General features: G+C 40.6%; 1 protein-coding gene across 13 annotated transcripts in view; it reads left to right on the top strand.

Moving 5' to 3' along the window:
- The window catches only part of ATXN3 (ataxin 3), a 34,031-nt gene extending 14,199 nt beyond the window's left edge, over positions 1-19,832 (top strand). For 6 of the 13 annotated variants that reach the window (XM_042990400.1, XM_042990397.1, XM_042990403.1 and 3 more), the window contains 6 exons: positions 259-346; positions 6,018-6,150; positions 6,809-6,975; positions 8,519-8,615; positions 14,413-14,501; positions 19,495-19,832. In XM_042990400.1, coding sequence (XP_042846334.1) covers positions 259-346; positions 6,018-6,150; positions 6,809-6,975; positions 8,519-8,615; positions 14,413-14,501; positions 19,495-19,592 — 672 coding nt within the window. In that variant the 3' untranslated portion in view covers positions 19,593-19,832. Of the gene's footprint in view, positions 1-258; positions 347-6,017; positions 6,151-6,808; positions 6,976-8,518; positions 8,616-8,873; positions 9,455-9,512; positions 9,562-11,862; positions 11,954-14,412; positions 14,502-19,494 lie in introns of those variants that run through there. The other 7 variants (XM_042990407.1, XM_042990398.1, XM_042990396.1 and 4 more) reach the window with 4 other exon arrangements.
- Positions 19,833-21,856: the final 2,024 nt, after the last annotated feature.

Raw genomic sequence — 21,856 nt, 5'->3', positions numbered from 1 at the left:
GATGCTTAACTGACTGAGCCACCCAGGCACCCTGCAAAATTTTATTTTTAAAACATTTAATACTGGTAAATCTGCAACATTTATTTCAGTTTTTAAAAATCATATTATTAAATTACTTTTTAAAAATCTTGGTTTGACATGTTTTCAGTGTTTAGATAGCCTTAGTAAGTTTAGATGGGTTGTATTTATTCTTAACATATGGAACTTCCCTATTACTTATAATGTACATTAACTTAAATACTTAAAATTTTTTTCCAGTGGTTCAACTTGAATTCTCTCTTGACGGGTCCAGAATTGATATCAGACACATACCTTGCACTTTTCTTGGCTCAATTACAACAGGAAGGTAAATAAAGACTGAAATTTTTATAATATTGTCTTTCAAAGTAGCTTAATAAAACCAGCTCTATTAGATGTAAGTATAACAATACTGTTTTCATGGCAGGGGCAGTGCAATCATCTTTATGTTTTTGTTGGTGAACTTTAATCTGTGATTTGGATGATACTATCCATCCAGTTAGAGTTTTCACGGACACTTGGCCCTCCCCTGAGGTTGCTCCTGCCTTAGCAACCCCACGAAGTAATGGCTCTTGTTCCTTCCAGACCCCACGGACTCCATGGCCAGGCGTGGTGGGTGGGGGTATTCTTCTTGCTTCTTGCTCCTTCAGGCCACTGTTCTTACCTGAAGACTCCAGCTTCTCTAAAACACCTGGCACGAGAGTAAACCCTACCTCCTGCTCTTTTCCATTCACCTGTGATCCTCTTTTTCCATGGAATATTTTAGGGTCTGATTCACTGTTTTCTCTCAACTTGAACTCTTCATCATTGTTAGTGATTTCTACATCAGAAATCCATCCGGTTCCATACCGTTTTATTTTCAAAGACCAGTTTTTTCGTCTTGCCTTTGCCATTACCAACAACGGTATCACCTTCAAATCCCAATTACAAGCATTTTAGTCTTTGACAATTGCCTATCTTTATACCATATTTTCTCTGTTTTCTGCATCCAACAAGTCTTTAAACCCTACCCAAACATTCCCCTCATATCCTTACTTCCTGTCTGACCCTGCTTATTTCTGTAACCCATCATTATAATCAATCTGATGCGTTTCTCCACTCCTCTTTCCTTCGCTCTATTATACTTTCATGACGAAATGCCAGCCCTGGTTAAAACTAGATCTTGGGCTTGTCCATTCCTGCATCAGAGCAGCTGAACATAGCTACATAAAATGGGGTGACTGATTTTGCTTTAAATTTATGATGACAAATTTCAAATGATCCTTTAGGGCTACTTGACCTTGCTACTGTGTTTTCATAGTAAGGTCACTTGCCACTCTCCAAGATGGTTATTTTCCAGTTCCTCTCTTCAAATCTCTAACCACTCACCTCTTCCTGACCCCTAGCTATGACCTTCCTTTGTATTCTGACAAAACAGAAACAATGAAAAGAGGGGCACCTGTGTGGCTCAGTTGGTTGAGCATCCGACTTCAGCTCAGGTCATGATCTCAAGGTCTGTGAGTTCAAGCCCCGCGTCGGGCTCTGTGCTGACAGCTCGGAGCCTGGAGCCTGCTTCGGATTCTGTGCCTTCCCCTCTCTCTGCCCCAACCCACTCACATTCTGTCTCTGTCTCTCTCAAAAATAAATAAACATTAAAAAAAATTTTTTTTAAATAAGCAACAAAAAGAGAACTCCATCTTTATGCCAGTCTATCAACGTGCCTGTATCCCAGCCTGTGCATTGAGCCTATTAAAATAGGTGAATTGTCCCCTGCTCCTGACCAAGACCAGCCTGTCCACTTTGGGGCTATATCCCAGTTCCTCTCACCTATTCAGGATCTTTGCTCTTGCTTTTGTCTTTTCTACTTGCCTGCATGGTCACTGTCCCCCTCTTTCTGTATTACTCCTATCAGCAGAGAAATAAGAAAAAGCTTCTCTTTACTCCAGGAAAGGCCAGCTGCCTCCCATTTTTATTTTCTCCTTAGAGTCCCCTCTAGTGTGTTGTCTCCTGTTCTTGAACTCATTCCAGTTACATTGTCATAGCCAACATTTCACCAAAAAGTTGCCTTCTCAATTCATCAGTGACCTCCACATTTGTATTCGGTTCTCAGTCTTCTTTTTATTTGACCTCATCTTGAGGGTGGAGTGGAGTATACCCTCATGTAGAATAGAACAAAACTTTTTCATTGAAAATTTCAAACAAATAAAAAGTAGAGAAAATAACGTGATGAATTCTCATGTCCCCTTTACCCAGCTTGAACGGTTATCTCATGGTCAATCTTATTATACACATTTCCTTCCCCTGCTAATTTTGAGCATCTTATTTTCTCTGCAAATTTTTAAAATTAAAATTTTTAAAAGCAAACACTCTTAAATATATATGTGTGTGTGTATATATATGTGTGTGTGTGTGTGTGTGTGTATGTATATAAATATATGTATATCCACAGTACTGTAAGCACGCAAAAAAATTGAGCCACAGTGCTTTAATAACATCAAATATCCAGTCTGTTCCAAATCTCCAGTCTCCTTGGTTGTGTCGTAGGATTTTTACAGTTTAACTAGGTTGAAATGAGTTTCACTAATTGCATTCATTGATTGATGTTTTCCAAGTCTAACTGTAGGTTTCCTTACATCTTTTTCCCCCTTGATTTTATTTATTTATTTATTTATTTATTTATTTATTTATTTAGAAGAAAATGGGTTGGGGTGCCTGAGTGGCTTGGTCAGTTGAGCATCCAACCCTTGATTTTGGCTCAGGTCATGATATCATGGTTAGTGGGTTCGAGCCCTGCGTTGGGCTCTGCACTGATGGTATGAAGCCTATCTGGGATCTTCTCTCTCCCTCTCTCTCTCTCTCTCTCTCTCTCAAAATAAATAAACTTATAAAAGAAAAAAAAAAAAGAAACTGGGTCATTTGTTCTTCCCCACACTCTGAATTTTGCTGATTACATCTTTATTTTGCTCTGAGCCCTGAATACCCAACAATCTGGTCTTTAGAACTGAGGCTTAATCAGATTCAGGTTGATTTGGGGGCAGGGTGGGGAGACCGTGGAAAACTTCACAGATGGGGTGACACTTGACATCTGGTTGGCTCTCTTTTTGTGTTTTGAGCAACCACTGATGATCGGTGCCTGGATCGATGATTTCATTCAGGGTTGCAAAATGGTGGTGTTAGATTCCCAGGATGTCTTCACATATTCGCTGCATACTTTTATACAAATAAACTTTCATTAGTTATTTGGTTCTCCTGAAGTATAGTTCATATAGGAAAAGCAGAATAAATATTCTTCCGTTTTATAGGTTTTTAAGATGAGTTGGTTTCATAGTGCGCTTCCTCCAAAGATAACCAGTTAGCAAAATAAAAAAGGGGGAGGCGCGTGCGTGGCCCAGTCAGTTGAGTGTCCGACTTCCGTTCAGGTCATGGTCTCGCAGTTGGTGGGTTGCAGTCAGTGGGTCCGAGCCCCACATCAGGCTCACTGCTGTCTGCACGGAGCCCACTTTGGATCCTCTGTCCCCATCTCTTTACCCCTCGCCCATGCACGTGCGCTCGCGCTCTCTCAAAAAAAAGTTAAAAACATTCAGAGATAACCTGTTAGTTTGGAGGTTTTGATTTGTGATGGTAAACTAATCCATCAAAACGTAGTTCGTGTGTTTCAGTCCATTGTGATTATTCATATCAATACTCAAATTGTGCCACTTGCATGAGGGGGTATCTTTTGAAATTGACTCCTCAGTTTCTGAAATGACCACTGTAGCTTTTTGAAGGCTTTTTTTCTCATAAGACAAGATGTTTCAGGCTTACCTTGTATGTTGCTTGCCTTAACTTTTAATAATGATGTGTAAAGCTCAGTCTGGGTACTAGCGTGCTTATTGCTGCTGGGTTGGTTGTCTGTCAGTTGTTCTTTCCAATTCACATTCAGGGTTATAGTAGTTTTACTTCTTTGATATCATATTCTAGTATGTTTTTTCTTTCATGCCTAAACTTCTGTTCCTAAGTATATCCTTCCTTTTCGAAACACTATCCACACTTGGCTTCCAGACCACTATGCTCTGGTTTTCCTCCTATCTCATTGGCTTCTTCTTTCAGATTTCCTTTTGTGGATCTTACTCTTGCCAATTTCTTATGGTTGGAAGTGACCTAGAGACAATCCTTGGACAATTTCTTGATTGTGGGCTGTCCTATTATTATTTTTATTTTGCTATCCTGTTATTTTAAATATCATCTCTAGGGGCGCCTGGGTGGCTCAGTCGGTTAAGCGTCCAACTTCGGCTCAGGTCATGATCTCACGGTCCGTGGGTTTGAGCCCCGTGTCAGGCTCTATGCTGACAGCTCGGAGCCCGGAGCCTGCTTCAGATTCTGTGTCTCCCTCTCTCTCTGATCCTCCCCCGTTCATGCTCTGTCTCTCTCTGTCTCAAAAATAAATAAACATTAAAAAAAAATTTAAATATCATCTCTAAATAAAATCTATATGCCCATAATTCCTAAACTTTTATCCTCTGCCTACGCATCTACCCTGAACAGCCAGACTCCTAGCTTTGATGTCTCCACTTGGGAAGCATTTCAAACTGAACATGTCTGGAAAAAATTTATATCTCTTTTCCCTATATATGTTGTCCCTCAGGTTTTCTGTTTTGGTAAGGTTCTGTCTTCTTGCACTCTGGTTCCTATACGTTATATTGATAAAGCAGCCCAGAGTGCTTTTTAAAAAGTGTAACGCATATTACAGCACACCCTCTTACCACCCTTTGGTGTCTTCACTGGCATATGTCTTAAATAAAACCAGAGGTATTTACTGTGCCACCTAACCAAGGCTGAGTGTCTGTTCTTCATGATGCTCCTCACGGACTGCCATGGTGCTGACACATTTACTTTAGGGTCTAGAAACAATTTTACTGGCGTACAACGTTCTAGACCATCTGAACTCTGAGCACATTTGTTCTTGTTTAAATAAAGTATATTAATCGTATTATGTCTTGTTGAAAAAATAAATATTAATGTGCTGTTTTGTATTTTTTCCATTAATAGTTCTTTTGTTCTTTGTTTCATTATCTTTTAATACTCACAAAAGATATCCGGTAATAAGTACCAAAGCTTAAGAAAAATTTATGGTAGAAAAGCTTAAATTGATCACAATGACTTAGGTATAGTCTACCCATGTTCATTTTTTGTGTAGAAGATTTAGCTGAGAAAACTCTGGCTTTCTAGGATGACATTTATAAAAAATTCACTGAATCAGTATAATTCTTTGAAAATATGAACCACATCATCAATACTTTGGCTAGATTTTGAGCATTGGTTTCCCAGCTCCTATATTCAGCAAGGAGGGGTGTGTGTGTGTGTGTGTGTGTGTGTGTGTGTGAGAGAGAGAGAGAGAGAGAGAGAGAAAAGAGAGAGAGAGAGAGAGAGAGAGAGAGAGAGAGAGAGAGAGAATGTGTCGGGGGGGGGGCAGCTATTTCTATAGATTGTTCGTTTTACCCGTATTTCACATTATTACACACATCTGAGTGTGTCCTCACCACAGCCCTCTGAGGAAGGTACCGTTATCATCAGTTTAATGGTTGTATACACCAAGACATAGCTGGGTAAAGTGATTTACCAGAGACCATGCTTGGTCTTGGAATTGGAAGAGCTAGGACAAAAACCCTGACAATCTGATTCCGAATTCCTTGCTCTTCCCCACTCCTTCACCCGCCTCTCCGATACCATTTAGTGAGCAGACTATGTGGTCACACACTGTTTTGGTAGGGGCCCTTTGTTTACATTATGCCATTTATTTCTCACAGTCACTCTGTGAGATGGCTGTTCCCATCTTACAGACCAAGGAAGTGGCCCAGAGGCTTTCAGTAGTTTGTCTGAGATCAGCGAGAGTCGGGATTTGAACCCAGGTCTTCCTCACTCTTGAACTTGTGTTCTTCCCACTAGACTGTGCTGCCTTTCTATCTGCTATCATTTTAAATCTATTTTTAATCTCTTACTGGCTGTTTTCATTTATTTTTGCCTTTTTTTTTTCTTTTTAGGTTATTCTATATTTGTTGTGAAGGGTGATCTGCCAGATTGTGAAGCTGACCAACTTCTACAGATGATCAGGGTCCAACAGATGCACAGACCAAAACTCATTGGAGAAGAGTTAGCACAGCTGAAAGAACAGAGGTGAGATGAACGCTGCAGTAGGAAGTATATGATAGTAATTCATATTTCATTATAAGAATTACATGTTCGTCCGTCCTTCCTTCCTTCCTTCCTTCCTTCCTTCCTTCCTTCCTTCCTTCCTTCCTTCCTTTTCTTCAAGACTTTATTTTTTTAAGCAATCTCCATACCCAGCATGGGGCTCGAACTCACAACCCCAAGATCAAGATCATGCTCTACTGACTGAGCCGGCCAAGTGCCCCAAGAATAACGTTTTCCTGCTTACACTGAATGTGTGGTCCTTTTATTGTTGGTGATTTTTTTAGACCTTTTATATTTTTAGTGAAGTCTATTGGTCCAAACTTGAATTGACTATTTGAATTACTTTATTTACTTAGATGCACAGCACAGCACAGTCATTAGGTTGTTAGATTATCTGCCAGAAAATGTGTAATTTTTGACTTCTATAAAATCTTTGGGGACCCCTTTGGCTCAGTTGGTGCAGCATGCGATTCTTGATTTTGGGGTTGTAAGTTCAAGCCCCACGTTGGATATAGAGGTTACTTAAAAATAAAATCTTTTTTAAAAAATTATTTAAGAAATGTTTTGGTTTATAAATATTTCTGTTTTATCTAAAATAGAAGACTGGTCTGCAGTTACCATCAGTGTTATTGTTCTTTAGAGTTCAGAAAACAGATCTGGAACGAGTCTTAGAAGCAAATGATGGGTCAGGCATGTTAGACGAAGATGAGGAAGATTTGCAGAGGGCTCTGGCACTGAGTCGCCAGGAAATCGACATGGAAGATGAAGAAGCAGATCTCCGCAGGGCTATTCAGCTCAGTATGCAAGGTACAGACATTCGGCCGCACCTTCATTTGTTGTTGAAGGATTGAGTCAGATCATCTTTAGTTCCCCCGGAAGTCAGTGTACTGTTGGTAGAAGTTCTTTGACAATTACTCTAGAAGCAGTGACTATGGACATACGACAATCAGCTGTTTAGTTTTCTTGTAATGTAAATACCTTTTAACAACCTAAGTTATATTAGGATTGGATATATTTTTAGTCTGGTTTTTCCGTTTGGTCAAAAAAACTGTAGTAACAGAACAATAATAACCTGAGGTTAATCTTTGTGGGCAAAAGTGGGGGGGGGGTTGGGGGGGGCTGGGGGTTTGGGGGGGGGCTCTTACCCAGACTTGCTATTTTGTAAATGTATGCTGTTGGATACAAAAGGCCTGGGCAGAAAATATTTCAAAAGTGTAACACTTAGTGGCCATGTACCTTACAGCATAAGCCCACTTCATGGACCCACCGTGATAGTGACATAAACTCACTAGCAGAGGAGAGTGAAGATGTCTCCCCTCGGGAATCCAGGCAGCGGGAGTTGTCTGGCAGGTAGCTCAAAGAGCTTACTGAAAAGTATGTGTGGTTTTTTGGCAGTTTTGTTTTCATCTAATTAATGTGGAAATTTGCCTTCTCTTTTCTTTCTTTTTTTTTTAACCTTTATTTATTTTTGAGAGAGTGAGAGAGAGACAGAGTGAGCGCAGGGGAGGAACAGAGAGAGGGAGACACAGAATCTGAAATAGGTTCTGGGCTCTGAGCTGTCAGCACAGAGCCCAGTGCGGGGCTTGAACCCACGAACTGTGAGATCATGACCTGAGCCAAAGTCAGACACTTAACCGACTGAGCCACCCAGGCGCCCCAAGCCTTCTATTTTCTTAATGAGATGATTCAATGGGATTTCTTAAATACCTGAATAAAATTGAGGTTCCATTACTGTGAAGATTATCCTTTTTATCCTGTGTGTTGTCCTGAACTTCTCACACCTCCTGGCACAGCTCGGAGTGCTTCGTCTGTGCGGTCCCATTTTTGATTAGTAGAGTCCTGCTGGATTAGCCCAGTAATGGACAGACAACAGCTCTTTATAATTTTAGATATTTTTGTGTCATTTGCTTTTCTTCCCACCTTATTTCACAATCTTGGCAGGATCTCTGGGACACACACTTGAGCTGTTACAGCATGCAAATATCGTAGGAGATCGGAATATAGAGAATGGGTTTACAGTCACCCACTTCTCGTTGTTTCTCGTTGAAAGTGCTGGGGCATTTCTAGTAAGTTAAAGAGGGCAACACAAGTGTGGTGTTGATGGCTCTCCCTAATGGGTTGGCTGTTGGACTCACATCCTTACGTCCACTATGTCCCAGATGGGTGTGGACACAGGTTATATTTGAACTGCCTTATTCAGATTTGTCCATGAGACTTTCTTCTAGTTACAACATAGCACAATATTTTTAAGAAAAAAACTTTTTTGAAAGCTTGCTCAAAAAGCATAAACATAGCATCGCTTGAATTGGTAAATAAAATGATTGCTTTTTTTGTTCTGTTTTCTTTTCAGGTAGTTCCAGAAATGTGTCCCAAGATATTCCACAGACATCAGGTACACATCTTACTTCAGAAGAGCTACGGAAGAGAAGAGAAGCCTACTTTGAAAAGTAAAGTAGTTGGTACAATATTAAAATTGCATATTTAACGTGTACTTTGTCTGTTTTGTCTGCAATCTCTACATACAGAGCTTTGGCTTAAACTATTTTACTTAAGATTCTCTCCTTTTAAAAGATTGGTTACTACCTGAACCCTGTGAACATCTGAGTTTTGTTTTGTTTTTAATTTATAGCTAATAAACTGAAATGATACGTAGTTTTAGGGAAAGTCTTTGCCTCAATACTAATTATAGGGTTTATATGAAATAGGGTGAAGGAAACCCAGTCAAATGTAAGTCATCAAACGAAAATGGAATTGGACCAAAGCAAGAACAATGCCTTTGGATGTGCTTCTTGGTGACCTGAGCAACCTTGCAAAGTTCTGCTGTCAGTTAACAGGGAAAACAGCACTGTGGTCGGGGAGCACACGCCCAGATACAGACGGTGGTTAATTGTTGTTCTTACTGCCACTTCAGGGGTTACTGCGGGCCTGTCCGCATCAGGGACATGGGGCAAACCGTAAATCCTAAAACCTAAATCTGTCAGTGCTCTCAAACCAGAAAATAAAAATTATCATCCTTTCCAGTAACTACCATTCACAACTCGTCTTCCCTTTTTCTTTTTTTAATGGGGGAAAAAAAAAGAGGTTACAAGGTAGTATTTAGAGAGACTGTGCAGATCCTCGGATCCCAGGTCAGAAACCAAAAGTCCAGCAGCTGAATCTGGCCTGTTCACTGTATTTCATCAATTCTGAGATGTATGTATTTTCACAGTTCAACATCTCTATAATCGAGAAGCGTCTCACAATCCTAATTGGCAGTATTAGTGGGAGCTGAAATAGTGGAGCATTATGATGGTGTAATGAAGATAATATTTACCTTGTTTTCTGTTTTGTTTTGTTTGTTTAAGTTACAACTCAGAAGTATATGAAGGAAAGTTCTGATCAACTGACATCCTCTTAATGTGAGATATTTCTAGTCTTTATTCAGCGATAGGTTAATGGATTTAATTATATATAAAATTTCAAAATTGTGCTTATTAGTGCTTTTCACTTCCTTTCAAATTTTAAAGTGAACTTTTAAATTCTTTGATTATGATAAACTTCAAATATCTATAAATGTAGAGAAACCAGCATAATGAACCCGTTTACCCATTGCTCGTGTTTAACAAATGCCAGCACGTGGCCAGGCTTGGTTTTCTGTGACCCCATCTCTCATGCATTCCACTCTCCCACCCCAAGCTGGGATTATTTGGTAACAGATCTAAATTATTGTATCATTTCATCCATTTTTTTTTAATATTGCCAAATGTTGTCGTCACACTGTTAATAATTATCATATGATAATTATTAATCATTCTGTCATGTCATCAAATGTCTAGTTAGTGTTAAAAAATAACTTAAGGGGTGCCTGGCTGGCTCAGTCAGTGGAGTATGCGACTCCCATGTTCAAGTCCCATGTTGGGTGTACAGATTACTTAAAAATAAAATCTTAAAAAAAAAAAAAGTGAAACTAATTAGATAAAAACTTACATTTGAGAAAATTTATTTTAAGATATATCAAAATCAAACAATCCTGACTTTTGGTGTGCCTGGGTGGCTCAGTCGGTTGAGCATCTGGCTCTTGGTTTCAGCTCAGGTCATGATCTCACAGTTTGTGGGTTCAAGCCCCTTGTTGGGCTCTGTGCTGAAACAGAAGGGAGCTTGCTTTAAATTCTCTCTCTCCTTCTCTCTCTGCCCCTCCCCCGCTTACATTCTCTTTCTCTCTCTCTCTCTTTCTCTCTTTCTTTCTCTCTCTCTTTCCTCCCCTCTCTTCTCAAAATAAATAAACTTAAAAAATCCTTTATTTTAATAACTAATGTTAGTATTTTGACACATTCTCTTCTACTCACACACACGTATATGGTGTTATTAGTTACACCCATTTCCCATAATAGTAAATAGTCTTTGTAATATACTGATTTTTGCTATTATAATTAATAGTGCAGGGGCGGCTGGGTGGCTCAGTCAGTTAAGAGCCCGACTTCGGCTCAGGTCATGATCTCACGGTTTGTGAGTTCAGGCCCCACATCGGGCTCTGTGCTGACAGCTTAGAGCCTGGAGCCTGTTTCAGCTTCTGTGTCTTCCTCTCTCTCTGCCCCTCCCTCCCCTGCTCGTGTTCTGTCTCTGTCTCTCTCTCAAAAATAAATAAATGTTAAAAAAAAATTATATAATTAATAGTGCAGTGAGCAATCCTGTACTGATGCCATGCCTCAAATTTCTCACCATTTCTTCCAGTTATTCTGAGGTTTTTGGGTTAAAGGACAGAAATATTTTTTAAGGTCTTGGTATGGATTTCTAAACTGCTTTCCAGAACGGTTCTCAAATGATACTTCTATCATGCTTATTTCACATTCTATTTTTTGCCAGAACAAATTGGTCCAGACGTACCTTATTGACAAACTGCAAGATTCACAAGTAGATCTAAGAAAAGGAAAACATCTTTAAAGTAGAAAAACAAATCCCTTCTTTACTTAAAAAATTACTTTAGGTTGGAGAAGCCTGGGTCACTCAGTCGGCTAAGCATCCAATTCTTAATTTAGGCTCAGGTCGTGATTCCAGGGTCATGGGATCGAGCCGTGCGTGTGGGGCTCTTGTGCTGAGCATGGAGCTTACTTAAGATTTTCTCTCTGTCTGCCCCTCTCCCCCATCATGTGCGCATGCTCTCTCTCTCTGTCTCAAAATTTAAAAAAAAAAAAGTTTATTTCTTTAAATGTTTGAGCATCAGTGAGGCTCCTTCCTGGTTGGAGGACAGTGGATTGGGAAGGAACATGGGCAGTGATGGTTTCCAGCCCCAGCGGCATCCTCTGAGCCTGGCCTGACCTTCGAAATATCGGTGGGAATTTGAGAACTAGAGAATATCTTATAGAGTCACAAGTTGCTGAAAAGAGTTCAGAACGAACTTCTTGGTGTTTCTGTCCACCATTGCGTAGCATCCAGAGTCTTGTTAGACTCAGTAGTAAAGGAGCTGAGGAACAGCTGTAGTTTCAAATATTAGGCCTTTCACCAGAATTCCTGATTATTAGGCCTACAGGTTCTCTCTAGCTTCTGTCCCTGGGAACTTGGCTCTAAGGTTATCGCGCTCTTCCCTCTGACCCTCTCCAAACTGACCCTGGTGCTAACTGTTATTCAAACAAATTCTGAATTCAAATTCAGGGGTTTTTTTTTATTATTCAAATAGTTTATTTTGTTACACATTCTAATAGTTTTTTTTTCTTATAGACTATTTGAAGCTTCATGCCTAATGTAGTAACCACCGTATCCATGCTTGATCAAACATAAAAATACTGTTTAAAAATCTACCTGTTACAAAGTAAGTCATAGTTTATGAATGAGTGTCAGGCAATGTTTTCACAGCCGTATTTTTTTTCCAGTAGTAATCTCTCAATCCATTTTACCTATTATAAAAGCCCAAGTGAAACTCTTACTACACCAGCAGTGTCAGTATAAAACCTACCGCATTCACAAATTGAATTAGTGCGTGTACAACTGTTGTGTAAACCGTAAAGTATTCCACAAATGTGTTAGCATCATCGTCTTCTCTAAGCGTAGCTCTGAAATGATGCAGATTCTCTCCTTCTGTTACTAAAAAAGTGTTACCCAACAAAGAGGCAGTTACTGGGCATTGTTTCCATGGTCGCGGATTGCTATGATTTTTTAATTGTCTGACACCTGAGCCACTGCTTCGGTGGCATGGCATAATGCGATTCACTTTAAGAAACAAGCTGCTAGGGGTATTTTGAGCAGAAAAGGTTTCAACACAGAGACTCAGGGCTTACGCAGTCTTAGGAAGAGCAAGCGGGCGGTGCGGGCTGTAGCCAGGCTTCCAGAATTCCACAGACCAGCCTGTTGGAAGAATGCAACCAACCGCCCCGGTTGGGAGGATGGGAAATCAGGACACGGAGTTCAAGAACACGTTGCCATAGCTCTGATCCTAGGGTCTGGAAGTTTGCCACCACGGTTGCCTAGACGTGGAAACAGGAAGTCAGCCCCCACTGCGGCTGCCGGGAAGCCGCATCCTGGGACCGGCTCCATGACTTGACTTGCCCACAGAGAACAACCAAAGCAGCAGGAAGATGGTCGTGCCTCATTTCTGCGAGCGCTCGGTTGATTACCAGCATCCTCGCTGTACAGTGACCTCCAGTGGTGTTTTTAGCTTTCTACCTTCTGATTCTGAGGGCACATTCGAAGACACAGTGGGAGTGGGTACTGATTTGCTGTTTGAACATGTTGCATCTTACTGTGTCAGCAAATATGAGAGGGGTCAGGACTGTTTCAAGGCTGGCAATTCCTTTACTTCTTACTTTTCATAAATTTAAAGTAGATGAAGACTGTCCCTCTAAAGCTGCTGTCTCACCCACCACTCTCTTGTGTTCTGACACGTTGGCTTGGCTGGAGGGGGAAAAGGGCGGGTGGAGAGATCTGATGTGCCAGGATTGATTCCTCCTGCCTTGCAGAGGTGGACCCCGTTACCTGGATGGACTGCTTTTTCGTGCACACCCTGTTGTCGGGATGGGCTGCTGGGAACCTGCCCTCTTGTGCACTGTTAGCCACGCACGCCTGAGAGTAAACTGAGGCAGACGGCAATATGCTTGGGTTTTCTTTGTTGCTCATATTTAAAACAGGAGACTGAGACTCTGGAAGACATGGTGTGCTATTCTATTTGTAGAGTTGCTGGCAAATTTAAAATTCTGGTTCCTTTAAAAATCCTTCTATGCATTTTTTGAAAGCTGTGGCTTCTCACTGCAGAGTGTCAGCTGTTATGTTTTTTTTTTTAATTTTAAACATATTATGTATGTATTATGTGAAATAATTTTGAATTTACTTAAAAGCAGAACTAGTTCCCAGAACTCCTTATACTCACCCAAATTCCCTAATTGTGGACATTTCTGAGGAATTTGAGAATAACTTGCAGACATGACTTGCCATTACATTTCAGTACTTTAGTGTATATTCTTTAAGTATTTACATCATAACCATCGTGTTTAAGTGTTTTCAAACGTGGATTTTTCTGACGTCGTTCTCCCTTCTGCAAAAAATCCAGGGAAAATTTATTTTAATATAATAGATGGTACTGCAACTTGATAACGCATCTTAAAAAGTTATTTTAACTTCTTTCCCTTTATCAAGTATTTGGTGGATGCGTACCATGTGACAGGCAGTGTTTTAGGCACTTGGGAAGTGAGATAAGGTTTGTGCTCTTGTTAGCTTGAAGAGGGAGACAAACAGAAGAGTATCAGATGGTGCTAAGGTGACGCCGAAATTGAAAGGAAGTGAGGAGATAGTGAGAATGGCTGCTGGCTGCTGTAGGTGGGCTGGTCAGCAAAGGTGTCTCTGAGGACATGCTGAAGCTCGGAGCTGGACGGCAAGAAGGCGGCAGCCGTGGGAAGGTCATGTTAACTGGCATGGTAATTTGAGATGCTTAATGTTCTCAAAGGTGCTTATTTCCAGCGACTTCCAACAATACTAAGGATCTGTAAGTCAAAACACCTACCTGCCAGCGAATGCTTTTGCTTATGTGTTATTTCGCGGTGAAAATCTTTACCTATTGATTTGATAATTCAGATTTTATATCTGGGTCTCCTAGGATCAGCACTGTGCTACTTTTAAGTAATATATATCAGAGTGATTGCTCTGGCCTTCTTTTGTGGAGGTCATGACAGTGACTCTTTTGTTTTGTGGAGCCATTTAGTTTCCATGCGCAGTTTTTCTCGTGGCATATTTATTCTTCAGGCTTGGGTTTTAACATACACTCACCTTCACGTGTTTCAGGCAGCAGCAGCAGCAGCATCCACCAGCACAGCTTTCCCACCCACGCGAGAGGCCAACCACAAGTTCAGGTGCACTGGGCAGCGATCCAGGTATGCCTCCCTGACTGTGCTGTGTTTGACACGGGCTCCATGTGGTTTTTGGCTTGACAGGCTTTTTTCTCCCCTCTTGAATTACACTGAAATTCATGTATGAATTTGGAATCTACTAAATTTCCTCAGATTAAGAAGCATTAAGAAGCAGACTTAAGATTAAGAAGCAGACTAGAGCATTCAGTGGATATGTTGCTTTAAAATTCTAAACAATACTTGTGACTTCACAGTAATTAATACACCCTCCAAAAGTTCCTCGGAGATAAAGAATATTGGTGGCGGGAAGATATGCTTTACCATCTGGAAAACTGAAAACGCCCAAGTGTAGTCTAAATAATAGGAAATCGAGAGTTAGTGATCAGGCCTTGGTTTAATAGGTCTTAAACTTTGGTCAGTTCCTGGTAGTACCAGTTGAGTGAAAAAGCAACTATGTGACAAAGGCCTTGTAAGCAGAACATGTGAAGAACTCTCAAAACTGAAATAAGAAAACTCAAGGGGCAAAGGATTTGAACAGATACTTCACCATGGTTGACAAATAAGCATGTGAAAATGCGATCAATATTAATAATCGTTAGGGAGATGCAAATTAAAAAATTTTTAATGTTTATTTACTTTTGAGAGAGGGAGCGTGAACGAGCGAGCGGCCACGAGCAGGGGAGGAGCAGAGACAGAGGGAGACACAGAATCCGAAGCAGGCTCCAGGGTCTGAGCTGTCAGCAACACAGCCCAAAGCAGGGCTTGAACTCACAAACCATGAGATCATGACCTGAGCTGAAGTCGGACACCTGACCGACTGAGCCCCCCAGGTTTCCCTAGGGAAATGCAAATTAAAGCTACACACCTCATTATAAGAATGGCTTCATAAAACCATAAAATTGACAATACCAGGTGCTGACTAGGATCAGGGTTGCCATGACACTCCTGTGCTGTTAGTAGGAATGTAAAAGTTTGAAAAATAGTTTAGTATTTTCTTATAAACTTAAATGTGCACTTAACCATGTGATTCAAAGGTCCCGCTCGACGTATGTAAGCAAAAAAAAAGTAAACTTAGGTTCACAGGAAAACTTGTACGTGAATGCTTAGAGCAGCTTCCTACTTGTCAAAAACTGGGAGCTACCCAAAAGTTGCCCTTCGGCTGGTGAATGGATGCATGTGTGTGGTACTTGGAAACCACGGACTACTATTTAACAATAAAAAGGGACGAACTGGTGCTTTTCCCGATTCCTCCTCCTATTTACAGCTAACAACCACGGACATTTATATCAAAAGAACATAAGAAAATTCTGAAAGCTAGAGAAGAGACAGACTGCTTAGGGGGCTCAGGACCAGAGGGATCACATAGTGGCACGTGGCCTGGGTGCTCTCTGCTTCACACACCCTGGATTTGGTGAAGAAGCTATGGCACAGACCCAGTAAGCCTGCTCTGTGTAGTCAAAAGGGACTGCGGAGCAAGTAGAGTCTTTTATATAATCTTTTATATAATAAATACTCTAGTCCAGCCAAAGAGGGCCATAAACTGGCCTTATCGTCACCCCACCGCATCAGCACGGGCCAGGTGGGAGCATAGACTGGCATCCCCAGCTGGCAGGCACGAGCTGAACGTCCCACTTGCCTGGCCAGGGTGGTGTGGCCAAATGAGGAACTGGGATTTTCATTTCCTCCTGGAGAGAATGAGGGGCCCTTTCCCATGGGGTCTGTGGTCACAGGGAGCCTAGACTTCCACCCAGCCATACGAGGCATCCCTCTGGTTTCCCGCAGGGTAGTTTCAGAAGAGGCCTAGTGGAGAATCCGGAGGCAGTGATTTGAGGCAGTAACGAGGCCACACCCCCAGCGTCGGTGAGAGGCAGTCCGGAGGCATTCCTACCCTTCCAGTCAGGGAGATCTTAATGGAGGACAGTGGGGAGCCAGAAGTCCCACGTGTGCACAGCAGTCACGATCGCACACACGCTCCCCCTCTCTGGCCATAGCAAGGCAGCACCCTCTCCCCCACTGGTACTGTGTCAGAAGAGGCCTGCTGGAAGAGAAGACCCAGGCTTGTAACACGCAACATGGCAGATGTCTAGGATTTGATCGGAAGTATTTATCATACCAAGAGCCAGGAAAGATTCAACTTGAGAAAAGACCATTCGTCGACACCACCACCCAGATGACACTGATGTTAGAATTCATTAATCTCACAAGAAGTTTTATTTTATTTTATTTTTTAATTTTACTTATTCTGAGAAAGGAGAGAGCATGAGCGAGAGAGGGGCAGACAGACTGGGAGGGAGAGAATCCCAAGCAGGCTATGTACTGTCAGTGCAGAGCCTGACATGGGGCTAGATCTCACAAACCAGGAGATCATGACCTGAGCTGAAACCGAGAGCTGGACACCTAACCGACTGAGCCACCCAGGCGCCCCTCACAAGGATTTTTAAAGCGGCTATCATAAAAATGTTATACTGAGCAATTGTGAACATGCTTAAAACAAATGAAAAAATAGAAAGCTTCAAGAAGGAAGATATAAAGATGAACTAAATGGAAAGTTTAGAACTGAAAAATAACAGTACCTAAAATTTAAAAATGTAATGGGTGGGGCGCCTAGGTGGCTCAGTCGGTTAAGCGTCCGACTTTGGCTCAGGTCATGATCTCGCGGCCCGTGAGTTCGAGCCCCGCATCGGGCTCTGGGCTGCTGGCTCAGAGCCTGGAGCCTGCTTCCAATTCTGTGTCTCCCTCTCTCTCTGCCCCTCCCCCGTTCATGCTCTGTCTCTCTCTGTCTCAAAAATAAATAAACGTTAAAAAAAAATTTAGGAAAAAAAAAATTAAAAAAATAAAAGGCTTTATTATAAAAAAAAAATAAATAAAAATAAAAATGTAATGGGTGAGTCCAAAGGTAAATGGAAGGACAGAGGAGAGAATCCATGAACTTGAAGACGGAACAATAGAAAGTACCCATTCTCAGCAACAGAGAATTAGACTGGACAAAACAAACAAAGCCTTGGACACCCGTGGGACCATAGTGGAAAGATCTAAGGTGTGCACCATGGGAATCTCGGGAAATAAGGAGGGTGGGCTGAAAAAGTATTTGAAGAAATGATGGCTAAAAACCCCAGCTTGGGCAAAAGATCTAAAACTCCAGATTTAACTGAGAAAACCTCTAACAGTTAAGCCCAAAGAAATTTATGCCAAGACATGATAATCTAGCTTTTGCAAACTGAAACAAAAGAAGAAAATCTTGAAACCGGCTAGAGACATCTTGCCTGCAGCAGTTTGCGTGACAGCAGATTTCTCATCTGAAATCATGGAGATCAGTAGGAAGTGGCATAACATTTTTCAAGTGCTGAAAAGACACTCTCAACCAAGAATTCCCAGTGAAAATTTCCTTCAGGAATGAAGAGAAAAATTAAGAGAATTTCTCACCAGCAGACCCACCCTAAAATAATGGCTGAAGGAAGCTTTCTAAACAGAAATGATAAGAAAATTCATCTGGGAACCTCAGAAAGGAAAAAAAGAACAGTAGGAAGAGTAAAAATATGGGTAAACAATAGATGTTCCTCTCCTTTTGAGTTTTCTAAATTATGTTTAATGATTGAAGCAAGAATTAGAACATTGATTTGGTGTTTGGTGTATATGTAGAAAATATTGGGAGAGTAAAGGATGTAAAAGGAGGTGAAGTTTCTACATTTCAACTATTACAGCCAGTCTGGAAAATAATTTGTCAATTTCTTTAAAAACTGAACAAGTACTAACCATACAGCCTGGCAGTTAGACTCCCGGGCGTTTATCCCAGAGATACGACAACTTAACCGTCCATGTAAAAACCTGTACACAAATGTTCATAGAAGCAGCTTTATTTCTTACAATCAAAAACCGGAAACAATCATACTGTGCTACAGGAAGATGAATGGTCAAACAAACAGTAGTACACCGTGGAATACCACTCAGGACTAAAAACAAACCTGCCGTTGATACATGCACCAACTTGGATGAGTCTCAAGGGCATTATGCTGAGTGCAGAAGACAATCTCAAAAGATCTCATTACAGTGTGATTCAATTTGTGTAACATTCTAAAAACGACAAATGTGTAGAGGTGGAGAACAAATTAGTTGGCTGCCTGCAGTTAGGGAAGGTCGGGGCAGAGAAGTGGAGAGCAGGAAAGAGATCTTTGTGGCACTTGAACAGTTCTCCATCCTGATAGTGGTGCTGGTGGTGACACAAAATCTTACACGTATGATGAAATAGCACGGCACGACACACAACTTTGTACCGATGGCGTATCCAAGTTTGGGTTTGAGCTGTAGTTACATAGGATTTAATTACTGAGTTTAATTGTTGAGTTAAAAATTGAGCTGAAGTGTACACGGGACCGCTCTGAACTATCTTTGCAACTTCCCGTAAATAAACAATTATTTCAAAACAAAGTTTAAGGAACAGATTACGTATATATACAACTAAGTTCAATTTTCTTTCACAGCATAATGCCTTTGTTTTGAAATATAGAATAAATGTACTTTGGGGATTGACCACACAGGGGCAGCATAAGCAAATTTTGGAGGGCAGTGGAACAGTTCTGCACCTGGGTGGTGATGGCGGTTATACAGCTTTGTGTACTTGTCAGAACTCGTAAAACAGTAAATGAATGCATGTGACTTTATGCAACTATTACAAATCAAAATAGGCAGTTGTAGTGGTCAGACCGAAATACATTTTCTAGGAGCTTACCTTTTCTTTTTTTTTTTTAACGTTTATTTATTTTTGAGACAGAGACAGAGCATGGACAGGGGAGGGTCAGAGAGAGAGGGAGACACAGAATCTGAAACAGGCTCCAGGCTCTGAGCTGTCAGCACAGAGCCTGACGCGGGGCTCGAACTCACGGGCCTCGAGATCATGACCCAAGCCGAAGTCGGACACTTAACCGACTGAGCCACCCAGGCACCCCTAGGAGCTTACCTTTTGATGACTTTGAGAATTTTCCCGAAATGTCTAAGAGATAACGCTTGTTTTCTTTCCCAGCAGGAGATGCTATGAGCGAAGAAGACATGCTTCAGGCAGCTGTGACCATGTCTTTAGAAGTTGTTAGAAATAACTTCAAAACGGAAGGGAAAAAATAATAGCTTTTACAAATCATTTAGACCTTCGTACTTTCCAGCATTATCCTGGGTGATTACAGCATAGACGGTCCATTTTAGTAATGTGTCCAAGGAACAACGTTCAACAGAGGAAATAAGGCTTTAGGCGGTTTGCAACAAAAAGATGAGCAAATGGAAAAGTGTGTCAGTTGTAGGACTAAATAACGATCCTCCAAACACTAGCCAAAGAGGCATTTAGCAATTAAAGACATTGAAAATGGTTTTCTAGAGGTTCCTTTTCTTTTTGAGTGTGCAATATCCAACATGTCTAAAGTTAGGGCGTTTTTCTTGGATCTTTTTGCAGACCAGCTAATTAGCTCTTGCCACAGAACTTTTTCCGTTCATTTTCTTTTCATCCTTTCTGGTCTGGTCGGTTGGCTCGCTTTTCATCATCTCTTAGTTGCTTTTATTTCTCATTAACCAAGTTAACCTTTTAGGACAGTCTTTTCTATGTTGATAGGAATAACGGTTCCAGAAGGATTAGCTGCTTTCCCTCCAGTCACGTGGCGTGCCCTTGGATGTTTTCTCTGATCACAGTTTCTTTGGGACGTGGTTTTCCTTACTTTTCTACAACTCTTTTGAAAGATGGTAATCTTTCTTGAGGTTTTGCTTCCTAAGCCCTCTAAGATGGGATCATTGTTTCGTGATTCTGATGCATTCCTCAACTCTGAAATCAACTCTGCACAAATATTTGAGAAGAAATGAGAATTTTTTAAATATGTGAGCACATCCTTTTCCAGATGCTTTATGAATGTCTTCTCAATTACGTCAGACCTTTACAGCTTTGCTGTAACCCTTTCTCTGGCACCTTGATATTTCCTTGTCTTCTCCAATTGAGAAAAATAGGAGAAGCACGGTATGCAAGCAAGTTTCATTCCGTGTATGATTTAACAAATAATACCCACCATGAATGTATGAGGGACAAAGTTTGGCTTTTGATTTACTTGCAGTTTCATTTTCTTCTCTCTTGTGCCTGGAGCTCTCCGTTCTGTTTACAGTGGAGTCACGGAGCGTAGATGTCTGCTTCTGATATACATCTTGTAGCAGGATAGATAGCTTGCCAGAGATGATGGTCTGGAACATGAAAATAATCTACTAACAAAAATACATTTAAATTTATACTGTGATTTGACACTTGCATCATGTTTAAGTAGCTAAAGAATTACAGAAGTCACACAGTACTTACTGGGTCTGTAAATACGAAAGTCTTTAGTTTTGATAAACATTTTGATTGGGATGCACAGAGTTTGTATCTGGGTCAATATAGTGGTATGATTTTGGTGGAAATTAATTGTCTGTCTGAAGTGGACATTTCGGATTCCGTCACTTATTCCCCATCCCTCATTCTCCATCCCCCTTTTGAAGCTCTTTTGAATGTTGAGTTGTTCATAAGCTAAAAGTTAGGAAATTTCAGCTGACGGCTTAGAAAATTAAAGTATGGTATGTTGCCATGACTAGTGTATGGCTGTACACATTTTATCAGGGAAATTTTTTTGATCTAGGATTTATGGCTGAGTTGAAAAGAGATGAGAAAATGACTTTGTATGATTATGAAGTAACTTTTTTTTTTTTTTTTTTTTTTTGGATAGAGACAGGTTTTCTTTTTAGTCATTATTTTGTGCCAAATAAAGTTTTCTGAAGTTTCCCTTGCAAAATTAGACACTTTTACTTTAAAATCTAAAGTTTTCTTTTGAGAATCGAAACGTTTTCAGAAGAGTTACAAAACTTTAGAACTGTAAGAGACATTGGAGTTTAGTACTGCTCTCTCAAGATTTACAAACCAAAATATTTTAAGAGTGAACATTTCTGCCATTATCCCCAGTATGCTTGTCCTGTTTTCCATGGATATTTGGCTTTTACGTTTTCCCATTGAAAAATTACATTCGACTTTTCATACACTTAAATGGATGAGCTACCTAATATAAAAATGAGTAAAGAAATATGCAGAAAGTTTTAACCTTAGAGTTTATAAAGTTCTTATATTACACACCTTTATTAAAGCACTTAAGGAGATATAGCATGTTGATCTTCATTTAGGGATTTTTTTTCTTTTTTTTTTTTTTTTTTTTTAAGCAGAGCTGAGCACACACTGGATACATTTGTGAATGTGTTTATTTAGTTAGTTTCTTATGAATGTTATACTCGGCAGGCAGATCCAGAATGACTAGGGAACTGCCAATTTGTTTGAATTGGCTTAAACTTAATTTAGATTCCGTTTCTTAATCGATTGGCCAGTATGAAAAAGA

Source organism: Panthera tigris, chromosome B3 (assembly GCF_018350195.1).
Source record: "Panthera tigris isolate Pti1 chromosome B3, P.tigris_Pti1_mat1.1, whole genome shotgun sequence".
Classification (NCBI taxonomy): Eukaryota; Metazoa; Chordata; class Mammalia; order Carnivora; family Felidae; genus Panthera; species Panthera tigris.
Note: the sequence above shows the minus strand (reverse complement) of the source record. Positions and strands in the feature narration are given on the sequence as shown.